This window comes from Cheilinus undulatus, linkage group 9 (genome assembly GCF_018320785.1).
Source record: "Cheilinus undulatus linkage group 9, ASM1832078v1, whole genome shotgun sequence".
Lineage (NCBI taxonomy): Eukaryota > Metazoa > Chordata > Actinopteri > Labriformes > Labridae > Cheilinus > Cheilinus undulatus.
Window position 1 is genome coordinate 36,883,413 of NC_054873.1, and position 15,500 is coordinate 36,898,912.

The following is a 15,500-nucleotide window of genomic DNA, read 5'->3' on the forward strand; positions in this document are numbered from 1 at the left end:
GTGTTAATCTGAATGTGTTCTGAATTATTTTGATGCTGTGTCTTACAGGTGCAGCATCATTTGGCATGTTTTCCTGTGTTTTGGATGGAGTGGAGAGAGAGCAAAGCCACAGAGCTGCCTACAGGTTAGCATCTGCCAATATTCCTAACAAATTACAGCATGTTTAAATACACAGGTTTCACATTGACTTGAATATTCTTGTTTCTTCCTTTTTCAGGTTTGTCCCTAGGCATGCAGATGAGCTTCACCTGGAAACAGATGACCCTGTACTGGTGCTGAACCAGTGTGAAGACCTGTGGTGTCAGGGTTACAACATGAGGACTGGAGCTACTGGAATATTCCCTGCCTTCTACGCTGTCAAGGTGGCCAAAGACAGTGAACAAGGTAAATAAAATGACCCGTGAGAAGAGAATACCACCAACCTACAGATATCATAGTTAAACATGTTTTCCTCCTTTCTTCTTCCTCATAGTCGTCCAGAGAGATGGTTGGATGGAGCAGTTCGTGGTGCGGTTCTTGGGTTCAGTTCAGGTCCCCATCCACACAGGGAATGATGTGCTGTGTGCTGCAATGCACAAGGTACCTCAAAACAGAGACTGTTCAGACAGCTTTTAGGTTACTGATAGAGTCTCAGACCTTTAAAGCTGTTTAAACATTATTCATAACCAAAAATTAAAATCATGATCAATGATGTTCAATCTGTGTAACAAATGATAAGAGAAGAAGCAGCAGTAAGTCCAGAGCAGAGCAGGCATTAATGACAACAGAATGACATTGATTAATTTGTATGCAGCATAAAGGAGGAGCTAGGGTGGAGGAGGGTTGCAAAAAGTAGCCTGCAGAGGGAGCAGCAAAGCATAGTCAGGCTAGAGCAGTTTACATATGGCAGCATAAGTGCAATTAACCAGTAGCGTGCTTAGAGCAAATCAGCTGGCCGTCAGCTGATGAGGGCTTGCATGAGATCAGCAGATCTTGATTTTATGGCAGTGCTTGACTCCATGGCCTGCCTGAACTAATTCTGTACACTCAATATTTGATGCTGAGGTTCGAAGGATGAATCAGTTTGGTATGATGATCAAATGTCACTGCAGTCTCCCAAAGAATAATTTTGGCGATAGAGTTTAGATATTCTCTGGGATATTATCTCTCTTATCAGTGCTTGTGATGCCTGATATCCTATACTGTTAACTGTCTTATATCCTGTTGTTGTTTACTGGTTTATTTTAAAGGCAATGCATTTTAAAGGTTTTTTCTCCCATTTTCCCCTACCAGACCACAACTACACAACTGTCAAAAGATCACATGAGGTGACATAATGCCTCATTTTGCATACCTGAGTCTAAGTACAGACATAGACATGTTTTTATATATTTTTTAAGAGTGCATTAAATTGTCATTAACTTATGTACCTTTCTCTTTACACCAATGATTTAATAGAAATGGCCTCCAAAACCTCCAGTTGCCTTGTTTGCTCACAAAAAGACAGCTTATAATCAGTTTTAAGTGAGAGGTGGAGCTGTGTGTGTTGGAGCTCAACCCTGAGTTTTCTCGAAATCCTTCACTGAGTTTTAATCCTGTATAAGGACATTACAGCACAGAGCCGGCTACTTAAGCTCAGAGTGTAATGGACACACTCTCACTTTGCATCACAGTTTACATTTTACTCTTAACTTGATGTAGCTTGTAAAATAAGATGGACTTTTATTGATCCCTGAAGTGAAATGATCATCATAGGGCAGACAGGATAGTAACATGGTGAGATCTGGTGGATGCTCTTTCTCCTGAATGTGGTAAAGAGGTTTAAGTCCAGCTGCTTAATGTGAAATAAACTTAGTTTGCTACTTGATACTGATTAGGTGTTTGCACAATGTATTTATTCATCACAGTCCTAAACTGGGTTCATTAATTAGCTTAAAAACTGTCTGATTTAGCAGTTGCATCATCACAGCCTCTGGTAGCTGAGTGTTTATGTCCATCAGACTCATGTACATACACTGTAGTGCATTTAAGTCCAGTCCATGGCTTTTTTCTATGTGTTATTCTCCAATGTCTGTCTCTTCCATTTTAAAACCCTTTCTACTGTCTACTATAATGACCTTCCAGGAGAAAATGTTCCTACTGAAAGAAGCATCAAACAGTGACATTTAATTGGGAAAAATTAAGATAGTACTGCAATGTGATGTATTTCTGTTCCTCTGCTATCTTTTAGCATTACTCTGCCACAAAAAAAGTAATCACTTTTTCTGAAAGTCTCACTGATAGTCATGCTGGAAAACTGGTTTGAATTGCATAAAAAGTGAGCCAGATTCTATGCATGTTTTTTTCAACATTCTCCTCCAACAGTTTCACCAAAATTCAAATTAGTTTTTTAATAAATCAAGATAAATTCAGTCTCAGGTTCTTCAAGTTCTTCTTTCTCTGCTGTGTGCCAATATATGTAATGCGTTTCATACCTGTGTGTACAGAATCTGTGAAAATGAATTTCCCAGAAGGGACAATAGAGTAACTATTTAATCGAAGCCTTTCAAAAATACATCCCATTAATGGCCTACTTTCAAACTCAGCTAACAGTAACACAGTAAACCTTGTTTGAAATAAAAAAATGATGAGACAGCAGCTTGTTTGAGCTACTCCCAACGGAGGACAGCCAAACCCTAACACTGTAGTCTGCTCCGCTGATGTGACTTTAAATTCCAGGTGGCGTGTAACAGGCGGTCGGCAGGTCAGCCTCCCCCAAACTGTGTGCTGGATGTCAGTGTGAAGGGCATAAAGATCACAGTCCAGGACCAGTGTCACTCTGCACACAGGGTGAGTTCACTGCTTCTCTGTTTCAGTCATTTGGGTTTTTAGTGCCGTAGCCTCCAAAATCCAGACATGCTTGTTGTTCAGATCAACAAGCTTAAATAAATAATGATATATAATTAATGTTTTTTTAAATGCCAAAAAGAGTAATAAGCATGCCTACTACTGCTGTAGTATTAGTTTTGAATATAACAGAACAGAGCCACAATGCAGGACCTTACTGTATTTTTCTAACCCTCAAATACACTTTTGTTTTCTGTGTTTGTCTACGACAGGGGGAACAGTGTTCCCATTTCTTTCAGTTGAAGAACATCTCCTTCTGTGGCTGTCACCCAAAACACAGCAAGTAAGCCCAAAATCTGATCGGATTTTAAATCTATGGATCTACCCCTCCCGTTTTGATTTCTGATGCCATCGGACAACCATTCTTATGATGTAATCATGTGCACTCGTGTCAATCTAGCCTGTTCCAAATGTGAGTTTAAGGCCGCATTCACACTAGGCAATCTGTACCCGTACCATGCTAAGGCCATTTGACCCCCTGTCCAGCCCCACTTTGGCCCACACTCACACTGCTCAACGCATCCAGAGCCTGAGCACGGACACGCCATGCACCAACATCATCACATAGAGCATCCACTGTTGTTGAATTCATACAAAAATGGACCAGAACAGTCGGCATTATTTGAGCAGAACAAGGTAATAGCTACGGGCGGGGTTTGGGTGCACTGGAAGCTGATAGCAATGGCTGCTGCCGGTGTAGTGATTAGCTTGGGTGGAGCTATAGTATAGCAGTAGTTTATCAGAACTGGATTACATTTATTTGTTAGAATAAGAGCAAAGAGCAACAGTAAAAGCTTCTCTTAGCAGAGAAGCTGTTTTTGCACTTCTTCAGACCGGCCTTGGCATGAGTTTTATCAACCAACAAGCTCTTCTGTTCATAGACTATGGCAGTGCCAGCCTTTCAAGCTTAGGTTACTGAGCTGCGCGTGCCTTTTTCTCATTTTGTCTTGTCACTCTGATTGGCCCGTAATGAATAGGACAGACAGATCATTCACACCCAATTGCCTTCCAGGATTTTTTGAAAAGTCCTGCCCTTACCAAATGCTTTGTATGGGAGTGTAGTGCCGCATTATATAATAACGCCGCATTATGTAATAATGTAATACATTTTCCATCCATCATGTAATAACGCTGCATTTTCTGAGCCACTAAGTGGTTAGGGTTAGGGCAAGGTAGTAGGGTAGGTGTTTAGTCTAGAGCCCTGAAGGGGGGGTAGGTTTAGGCATAAGTCACTAAGCGGTTAGAGTTAGGGCAAGGTAGTTGGGAAGGGCATAACTTGGAGCCCACACTAAGTGGTATGGTTAGGGTTATTACATAATGCGGCATTAATACATAATGTGGCTTTACAGGGAGGTTTCCCAGATGAATGTGAAATATATCCATGCAGTGGATATATGGAACAGTCTATCTGGCATGTCAGGTTACATACATTTTTCTAAGTGAGGTGCTTTGTCTAATAAGTCCACTTTTGTTCTGCAGGTACTTTGGCTTCATCACCAAGCATCCAGACCAACAGCGCTTTGCTTGTCATGTGATGATGTCAGACACGTCATTGTATCCTCTGGCTGTGTCTGTAGGGTAAGACCTTCAGTAATCTCTTCATTATTTCTGTTTTGTATTTTAATTGTGTTAATATTTAATTGTGTGGGTTATGCAGGATAAAATATGAATCTTATTATTGTTTTTAAATGCAGTGTAACATTTGTTACTTTTCATAGTTCCAACCACAACAAATTTACTTCCTGTATTTTATAAATGGAAACACAAAACTCAAAAATAAACATCTCAGAACCTTTTTCCTGAACTAGAAAGACTTAATAAACACCCAGATTCATTCACTTTATGGTGACTGCAGCATTAGAAGGGACAGAAACTCAAAACAGCTCAGCTTTTGCTGACTCAGCACCTCTCTGGATATTAATGACTTTTTAAAGAGGTCAGTACAGTGGGCCTAAGAGCTTACTGCTCCTCAGCTTAAGAGACTTTTAAGAAATGATTCATTTAAACCATAAATACAGGGTTCATATGGACGCTTGATATCCTTGAGAGTACTGGAATTTTAATCCAATAGTAATAACTTTATTTATACAACACCAACAAAAACAAGTGTTGACAAAGTTGTTAATGTTACTATACAGAACAAGAACATTTCCAATGTACCGCTGCTGAGACTACAAAGTTTATTTGTGTATTTTTGAGTCTTCAGTGTTTTAAGGATAACTTGGATCCAATTGGCTACAGTGAACAATGTAAAGACGTTTATAAAAGGCAGGGGTTGATCAAAAATGCCCATTTTATTCTACATGGAGTCAGCTTTTTTTTTTTTTTTTTTTTTTTGTAATTGAAGTGATTGTGTGGGAAAGTTTATTTTGTGAAAATCAATTCAACTCACACCTTTTCTTTATTAAACTAGGCCATGGTTCCTTAGGAAAAACAGCAGAATTTCCCTTTAATGTTTTGTTCTGTTTGTCTTCTTTGCTGTCCAACAGGAAGGCCTTCCAGCAGTATTACAAGGAAAACATTGGTTATTCCTGCCCCACTGAAGACATCTTCATTGAATAACACCTGTCCTCCTCTCACTCTATGTACTGAATACTCACTATGTGCATGTAAGCCCGGTCTTACACCACAAACTGGATCACAGATATATCTTCGTGCATGGTGGATTTGTTTTCTTAGCGGCATCCAGTGATACAGCAAGCTTTCCCTTCCTTTGGCCATGTCACAATATAAATACCTCTTTGGATGGATAGGACCAGATAAAGATGTTCTTGACAATGACAGCAAATGTAACATAGACCTACCCAAACACAAATGCAAATACTTGATATATTTTATGAGCTAAAATGACTCATATGTGATTAACAAGCAACATCTGATGTAAAATAGTAGGGATAGCCTTCAGGAGGATGGAGGTAATTTACTGACAGAATGTTTGTGGCATCACGTGTGAGCTTGAGACTAGTTAGGAAAAATTCATCATGAAAAATGAGTTTTTTACCAGCAAGAAATGTTAAAATGCATAGCAATCAAAGCCACTAGGATTTCTCCGTAGAGCTAATTCAAATGTCAACAAAATTCATGACAGATGATCAATATTTTATAAGAAATTTAAAGTCTGGACTTGGTTTATGTTTTACCATGTCCATCTATGACTAGCTATTTAGTAAGCTGAAGACCTAAAGCTGAGAACAATTCAAACCTGATACCAGTACCCTCATTTATGGTCATTTCCAGAGCGCAAACTGAATTTCTATGCGTAGATCTAACATTGATGTAGATCAAACACAAAAAAAGTAAATGTTCAGCACTTTTTGAAAGTAAATGGTACGTGAGCTGGCTGAATGTTAGAAATGTGTTCATACCAAAAGTGAAACAACTTTACAGCCTCACAAAGTTCTTGATTGTATCCTCTTCTTAAAGTTCTAGTCCTGGATCACCTTTATTTATTCTTCTGGCTACTTTGGGTTACCGACAGTATTGTGCAGAATTTTAAGGCATGTTCAGGCCAAAAGTTGAGGCCAAAGTAAGGTGTAGATGTGAGTATATCGGCATCAGGCAGGAAGAAGGATTGACACGACTGTGGTCATGCTCTGGATGTCCTTGCATACTACCAGGGGCATAGGAAAGTAATGTTAGAAAAATAACACAGTCCACATCTTTAAGGCTCGTTTATGCTCTATTTGTATATGAAAATAGATGTTTTTAATTTTTTTTAACTGTCATTGTCCCCATACTGACATGCATCTGTTTTATTAGAGTGGACATTGAAAAACAAATCCAATAGAGGTTGCTGTCTCTTACAGAGCTTCTTTAATGCTGCTCTGTCTGCCCATAGAAATGACGGTCTGTCCTCTGCTCAGCTCTGCTCTTATAGTTATCTGCCTTTGTGCCTGGGGGAGCTTACATCATTGATAGGTTTACTTTCTTACAACTTACTCATTCTGGGATATTTTCGCTGAGAACTTGATTAAGTTCTGCCTTATTTCAAATGATTCTTCTTTGTTTTATGTTGCTGCTCTGAGTTGAACAGTTGGCCACAATGCTAAATACTGCCCCCATGATCAACAATGATATTGCAACGCTTCAGCCATACCCGTAAGCTTTGAGATAATGGTTAAAAAACCACAAAATAGATGCAGTGTACGGACAGAAAGGTCCATCTGTATCCATGAGCATTTCAAATGTAGAGCATAAATGAACTTTTAGAAGTAAGGGGTGGGTGTGGCGAGTAGAATGGCTTAGGGTACTGTCGGGGCGAGTAGTAGGGTTGCCACAGGTCCCTGGTTGTGCTGTGGATCTTCCAAGGGTCCAGAAACCACCGGCGGTCTCCAAGCTTATTACCAGAGTGTAAAAGCGACACTGTTGAGCTTGACTCTGGCCACCAGATCAGGCTTCCTGATGAATCCTCAGTGCCCTACATGCCTAAAACGTATGCACTTGACTATATATTGATACCTGTTTGTAAGCTGGGCTCATCTGTTACCTTAAAAAGACACCAAATTACATTTTGTCCAGCCCTGCTCTTACAGAGAAGTGGCACACATAGTTGGCATTACAATACTAACATCAACAATACGTAATTCTCATGTTGGCTTTATAACATAAGCATTTTTTGCTACTGAGTACAGTTAAAGCTACTTAAGATTACCATTACATCTTCAAGTATATGTTAGCATTCTTGTGACTGTCAGTGGGTTGTACTGCCAGTAGGGTTGTCCATAGTGTGGAATCCAAAAATAAAAAATACTTGGATTACAAGGGTAAGGGTTAGGGTTAGGGGTTTGGGATTAAGACAACGATAACGATATCCACATTTAACTGTGGATGTTGTTCTTGCAGACTACCCAAGTATGACTTTTGACCATGTTAGGGGTACAAATGAACTTGGCCCGGGTAAAACTTTGCCAAGCCAGAAGAAGCCTGGCAGTGGTTTCTATGAGGGGGTGCTCTGATTGGTGGGTTAGCAGGCCGATCAGAGAGCCTACAAAGGATCTTTCCATCTGAAAAATTCTTCATTACAGCACACATGTGCTACAGTAACTTCTTGTGCATTTCAGTGTGCTCTGCAAGAGGAAAGCAAACAATTGTGACATGTTTTTGAGGTTATATCATGTGTTCTTTTGTAGCATCGGGGCATCAACACAGTTAAAGAGGCTTTTACAACAGTTTTACACAACTTCCTCACTAAAGTGCATTTTTTCAACTCACATGATCATACAAATAATGTGTGTATTTGTGTGATTTGTGGAAATGCATTGACGTAGATATCTGTATGATTCCAGACAAAAAAAGCTTCACTTTTGGTTTGAACACAGCTTTTGATTGCTGTGTTGAGCTGTTTTGTGTGGTTAACTCAGAACAACAGAAGGTTTCTGGATTCACTGAACTAGAAATAAGATAGGATACAGAACAAATAGAAGCCTGCATTTTAACAAAATGAGGTAAATGTTCTGTCTTTAAATTAGCTTCATCCTTAACCTAGTAAAAAAGGGCTTTTAACATTGAAAATAATCCCCCTTCAGTACAAAAGGCAATGCTGTAGAAGATACACAATGAACAAATGAATCTGTTCATTTCTTTGCACAGATGAGGACAGAAAGATGTTTTTAAAAAAAATGTTAGAGTATATATCTGTATCTTAAAACCCAGAGACTTGACAATCTACTGTTGAAGGCGCTGGAGTTGCTGTGAAGGTGCCTCATTTCTCTTTTTGCTGCTTAATGTTCCTTTTCTTCCATTATGTGGTCTCATGCAGGGTTTCTCTGGTTGAGCTAAGACATGATTCCTTTAACTCTGTGTAATAACCAGGCCCAAATGACGCTGTGCAATTTAGTATGTGTGCAAAACAACAGACTGGGAGGATGGTGGATCACTGTGCTGTCATGTCTGAGTCTGTCCTCAGCACTTTTTTAGCTTACATTTCCTTTGCATCACCTGCTTAAATCTCAGAACAAAGTCAGGGTCAAATGAAGAAAGACGGATTTATTTGTGTTAAATGCATCTGAAATAAAGATGAAACTTGGCTATTGAAGACTAAACCTAAACTAACTCACACCATCAGCCTTTGCTGGACAGAGACAGAGAATCATTTTCCACTCACTCTGTCCATAAACACCAGACGTAAAGCTGCACCGATCAATACTTTTTACATCAAGGCATCCTGTGACCATGTAAACATGTTTGCCTATAGTAGTAAATCCTGAAAAGTATATGTAACTAATGCCATGATCCTCATTTTTAGGTGGATGTTAATGTCTTTTGGACAAATGTTTAGATTTTCCCTCACTTGTATGCTCTCATCATTCTTGCCTCTAGCAGCAGGCATCTGATTTGAGCTCAATAGTGTGACAAGAAACAAATACACTTAACACCACAGTCACTCCTGCTGTAGCTGCAGTGTTTTATTTAAGCTAGTCCTGCTAGCACCAATTTGCCCAAATATTGGAGTAGCCTTAAGATCAAGAATTTGAACATCACAGAACAGTGCACAGGGAATTGCTTTTGTTTGTTACCAGAGCAGCTGCCATGTTGCAACCCTTCTTGAAGCCATGTTTGTGCCACCAGTGGGATTTTGGTTTTATCTCATTAGTAGCTACCAAAGAGCAGGATGTGTTGGTAACATACAGAGCAGTGAAGTTTGGACATATTTGAGACACTTTTTTTTTTACCCCTTTGAACCGATGTTTTACTTTCTTTGCCCACTTTTGTCACTGTGTTGCCACTTTTTGCTCATTTTTGCCACTTTTTTTTTGCTACATTGCTAATTGTTGCCACCTCTCTTTACCACTTTAAACCCATTTTGTCACTTTCTGCCCTTTTTGGCACTTTAACTCAATTTTTGCAGCTTTTTAAACTTGTTTTTGCCAGTGTCTTGCCACTTGTTGCCGAGTTTTTTGCCTTTTTTTAATCTACATTGCTTCTTCTTACTACTTTCAAGCAATTTTTGCCCTTTTTTACACATTTTATATCATTTCCTTGATATTGGTTTGCCACTTTGCTGTTTTTTTTTTTCCACATTTAACCATCTCTCTGGCCACCTCAACCAATTTTTTTGCCACTTTGAACCCATTTTTGTCTCTTTTCAAATTTTCTCTATTCTTTTCTTTTAAAGCTGTCTCAGTCTCTTTGACTGTATTTTCTGGCATCCTGATGTGTGTACATCATGGCTTTGCTATGAAGCCTGACATTACTTTCCTAATGGTTTTTAGTTCAGTGTGCCCATCCACATTATTAACATAACCAACAAAAAGTAATTCTGTTTTAAGAAAGGGGGTTTACATTTTGAAAAGGGTTGTGTACTATTTATATCCTACAGCAGAGATAAATAAAATTCATTTTTTATTATTTTAATTAGAGTGGTTACTATTAAGGTTAAGAATGAAATATGGTTATCACAGATCAACTTTTTAATGCTGACCTCCTTGGGCCCCCAGTTTGGCTGGGCTCTTCCTTTTAGCTCCCCTTGACTGTACATGTAAACACACTGACAGTTCGACCAATAGCAGTACAACTGGCCACACCATAAATACTCTCGTACTATGAATTATATGCCATAGGTCATCTTAATGAGGACTTTTGACTTGAAATTCAAACAGGTGCATATCCACAAGCAGTGGATTTAGAGTGTATGATTTAGAGATTTAAGCAGGCAGATTCAAAGGAAATGTACAATGACATGTTTTGTGTTCAGAAAAAAAAAAAAACAGTGCCTATTTTTTTAATTTTCTGGTGTAGTGAGTAGTGACTGTCCTCAGTATTAACTGTTGAATTCTCCAATCACAGAACAGAAATGGATACAACAGCCAGTCTCATAAGAAGTTATGTAAAGGATAGGACTTTGTACACCTTAGACGGCTGCCATGGATGTGAAATGATGTAATCCAACTAAAGAGAGCTGAATAACCATGGTTCAACAGGTTTATGAAGCTTGTCCCTCAGTCTGTCACTGTGGTTCAATGCTGTTTATATGTTTCTGTAAAGTTACCTTGGAGCTGTCCTGCAACTGTTATTTATTGAGAGACTTATTTAATTGCAGTGCAACATTTCAGTGAGACTGAACAAACGTGTAAATACAGTTGTTAATATGTCCTTTAGCCGCAATGTTCCAAGTTTTAAGAGCCTTAGCTGGGAGTTTTGTGGAAAAATCTTTGTACCATGATCTGACTGCTTTTATAGCCAAGGAGAGATAAAAATGCACGCCACACTAAATTGCTAAAAGGTTTAGTGGTACTAGATATCCATCAGACATGAAGGGTATGTTTTCAGTTGAATCTTTTGGACTGGATGAATTATTTTTGATCTTTTAATTTAAAAATGGCAAATTTTAAAAGTGAGGAAAACCCTTTTCAGTGTCCTTGTGTAACATTATATCCATCTTCATGGCAGCCATCTGAGGTGTACCACAGGGAGTAGTTCTGATCCACCAGAAAGTGTCCTTTTTATGTATTCAACTTTTGTGATTCTAACACTGGGGGATCTATTGTAAATGAGTCATTAACATAGATATATCCTGTATAGATCCTGTATGTATGTATGTATGTATGTATGTATGGTTGTAAAGGAGTTATTATTGTATGCTGTTGGTTTGACCAAAAACCTGGGTGTAACACCGCATGATATTAATGTTGTAAAATGAAGACGCTCAGAAGATGCACAGACGTGTCATAATGATGGTGGTTATTCTTGTCAATAAATCACGTTTACAAGTGCACCTAAGATCTGATTTTTTTAAACAGGATCTATAATGTTGAACTTCTTGCACACTTTCTCAGTGCATTTCTCAGTTTATTTACTTTCATCATTCTAAAACAGATTTGATTTTAAATTTGTAATTTTTATCACCCCTACTTTACATATTTGTGATGGAAGAAAACATGAGTCAGTGTTACTTTTTTGTTCAAATGTCTTTAAAGATTTAGTCCCACATTTATCAATTACCCCCTACCCCCCAACTTTTTTTGTATAAAAAAACTCTCTTGGAAATTTATTTAAACGGGCTTTAGCACCCCTGACTTAAAGTCTTTATTTATAGAAACCCTATATTTAGTTGTATAAAATAGCCCTGCATCATTAATGTCTTATTTTATATCTGACATAGTAGCTGGCCTATGAACACATTATACTATCACTTATGTTAGCGTGCTTACTAAGATTCATTCTGAAGAGATCATTGACTGAGGTTATTATCAAAACTGGATACAACAGCTAAGAACACAAATACTTATTTGGCACAGTGTGAAAGTAGCAGCATGGGTGCCTTAAATTCTATTAAAACATGGTGGTGCTTTGCAGCACCTTGTGGCTGGTAGGAGGACTGTGGAAATCAAATTAATCAATAAAACATTTTTCTTAAAGTGTGATAATGTAAATACTTAAAAAGTCAAAAATCACAAACAAGATCTGGTTTTAAAAAATCAAAAATCATGAGTGTTTTCCCCACTCATTTCTCCACTTAGAACTTATGTGAATGGGAAATTTCAATTTTCAATTAATTGTATTTTTTTTAAATTCTGTTTTCATGTTGTCATTATAGTGAACTGGGTGTAGATTAATAAGAGTAAAAATTAATTTAATCAACTGCAACATCAGAAAATTTTTTTAAAAAGTGAAGGGGGTTTGAATGCACTGTATATACAGGGTTTTTTACATTAAACTCCCAAAGACATAAAATCTGGACTGAGTTCAAAATTGTGGTGGACAAAGATAAACTTATTTCGGGTCTGTCTTTTAATACTTTGGATTTGTAATAGTGATGGGTTGTTTGTGAATGAGTTGGTTCAAAGAGCCGGCTCTTTTATGTTAACAAGACAAGCCGTATCCTGTTTGAGAGCTGTTTTATAACATTTATATATAGCAGTATATTTAAAAATATATTATAGCATGATATTTTCATCAATTCAAAAAGCTGAGCACAATTGGACTAAAATACCAGCACATTTATCAATCAGTCATGACATTGCTAAATCTGGCAGGTCAGAAACATTACTGGTACCCGAATGAAGAGCCATTTGGGAGCCGAAATTGCTGGCTCTTCTTGCCGAGCAGACCCAAATGATCCGGATCACTGAAAAGAGCCGAAATTCCCATCACTAATTTGTAATTCCTACATGCAAACTAAGATTAAATTATGAGTAAGATTAGTGATATTTTGCTTTGGTAATGTTAAAGGAGTTTCACTACAATAGTCTACTAAGGTATTGAGGTCGAGGGACTCTCTGATGCCCTCCTGAGGCTCACTGAGGCCAAAAACACTGTGCATGGTTTTACCCTGATTTTATATGCATCAAAAATATGTCTGATATCAGAAATAAAAAAAGAAATCCTCACAAATTCATTTTTATTATTTACAGTGAGTAAGGATCTTTATACATGTTGTATACCTTTCACATATGATGTCAGTCTTTTCACAGATAACAAAAGATTCTAAAGAAATAAATTGTGCTGTTACATGTCATGCTTAAGCAGCTCACTGTAGAGGTATTTAAAAAAATTAAAGGAAAAATGTTATTTCAATCCCTGTTCTTTGAAAAGTTCAACACAATGGGCCAGAAAACACTGAGAACTTTTATCTGATGCTGCAGCATATATTGGACATTTTTCAGCCAGAACTGTTTGTTGAAGAGCTACAAACTGTCAGAAAGTGCAGATTTGACCATTTACAATGACTATGCCAACACTTACTTGTAGCATCAATGTCTCTGACAACTACACGTTTGCTTTGAAACCCTTTGTTAAATAAATAAATAGAGGAGGTTAATGCTTTCACTCTCATGTTATGGTTGAAAGAAGGTTTTGGTGGTGGAGAGAAGGTTCAGGTCTCAAACTGGGCTGTAGGGCACTAAAGTTTGAGAAAGGCTGCTCTAGAAAGAGAACAGGACAACTGTAATACAACACCAGCACAGTGAATTATGTAACATTTCTACAGGCATTTTCTCCTAAAAAGTGATACTAATTGAGACGTCCGTAGATGTGAAATAAGCTATTTTTATTACATTAATTCATACCTATAAACATTTATGACTATTGAATTTCCCTTGGGATAAATAAAGTTCTTCTTGTATTGTATTTATTTAAATGGCACTACACTGCCATCTATTGACTAAAAAGGCTAGGAACATTCATGGTGTATTTACTGATTTATAATACTTTAAATGTGTAAATCATAGTTAGCCTGTTTAAGCATGTGTACCTTTGAGTTGCAGAGATCCTCCTAACAATTCATTAATCAGGAATGTCAAAATTATGTGACTGGATGTTTTGTAATCTGGGTATTATGCTTTTTGTCCTCAGATAGACAGTAAAGAAAGTCAGAGACCAGGGAGAGAGAGAGAGAGAGAGTGGGGATGACATATGGGAAAGGAGCCACAGGCTGTGTTTCAAACCAGGTCGCCTTTCTTCAAGGACTACAGCTCCTGTATATGTAGCATGCAGTCACAGCTACTGGCTACTTGCCATGATTATACGTCTCATTATTACACTAACAACATCACATCTTCTGTTTGAAGAGACAAAAGTTGCATTTAAAATAAACTGAAGACAAGTGTAAAGACAAGTAGGAATGTGGATCATCATCAGTGCATAAAGACAGTGTATAAAGTGCATCAAAATTAAAATCTTACTACAGACAAGAACTCAGTGCTCTATATGACAGAATAATGTTTTTTATCAGTGGAGTCTGGTGATGCTTCAATGTACGTTAACTTTAAAGGATGTTGTTTTCAGTGAAAAACTGCAGCAAGGCTCCACTGAATCTATCCCAGTGCAAGTGAAAATTCACTCCCATTTACTGTGTATTGTAAGCAGCCACATTGCAGCACAAACAAGCTAGAATATGCTGCATTTAAGGATGAACTAATGGGGCATGGAGTGGGTATTAGTAGTAAAAAAAAACTCTAATCTGTTCATATTAACTCAGCCAGTCAAATAGAAGCTATGGTGTATACTGAGCCTGGGCACAGGAAGAGTTCATTTTTAAAGTAAGCCGGAGGGCATTTTTTTTGATAAAGCTTATTTAACCAAAGCTGCTGGACATCCCTAACCTGACACGCCAGATGGATTTGTTTCACACATCCATCTGGGAAAGCTTCAATAGGAAACATTTCAGAAAAGGCAGAGGCTTTGAAAAAAACTTGGAGTGCGGTTAGATGAATATTCTGTCTGTCACATCTCTATGGGCCAATCAGAGCAACAAAACACATAACGTAGCCGCTATCGAGTGTCGTGTGCAGCTACTGAGGACGCGAAACATGGCGACTATAGACATGTAAGTACTCGACCTTGGTTGTTTTTGAAAAGAAAACAACTCACTGCTGTTCTTTGTTCTTCTTTTAATGAAGAAATGTCGTCAAGTTCTGATAAAACTGGCGCTTTAGCAGCATCCACGGTAATGTCTTTCTCCATAACTGCACCAGCTCTTGCTGCTGCTTCTTTATGTCACGACTCTGCTGCGCCTGAAAGTACTGCCCCTCGTTGCTGATTGGTCCTGTCACTTTCTAACCAGGCCCAAACGGTTCAGATGGGAGCTTTGCAAGATGGATTCGCCAGTGAAAAACAAGGAAACGGGCATATCCATCTGCTTTGCAAGGTTAGGACATCCCACTTTCTCATCAAGTATGGAGCTGGAATTGCTGCGT

At 38.1% G+C, this 15,500-nt stretch overlaps 1 protein-coding gene across 1 annotated transcript in view; it reads left to right on the forward strand.

Annotated features, from left to right (window-relative positions):
• mapk8ip1a (mitogen-activated protein kinase 8 interacting protein 1a) overlaps positions 1-8,916 on the forward strand; it is a 35,240-nt gene extending 26,324 nt beyond the window's left edge. The window contains exons 6-12 of the mRNA XM_041796578.1: positions 49-124; positions 218-384; positions 473-579; positions 2,698-2,808; positions 3,078-3,148; positions 4,345-4,443; positions 5,355-8,916. Of these exons, the coding sequence (XP_041652512.1) occupies positions 49-124; positions 218-384; positions 473-579; positions 2,698-2,808; positions 3,078-3,148; positions 4,345-4,443; positions 5,355-5,427 (704 nt within the window). The 3' untranslated portion in view covers positions 5,428-8,916. The remainder of the gene's footprint in view (positions 1-48; positions 125-217; positions 385-472; positions 580-2,697; positions 2,809-3,077; positions 3,149-4,344; positions 4,444-5,354) is intronic.
• Positions 8,917-15,500: the final 6,584 nt, after the last annotated feature.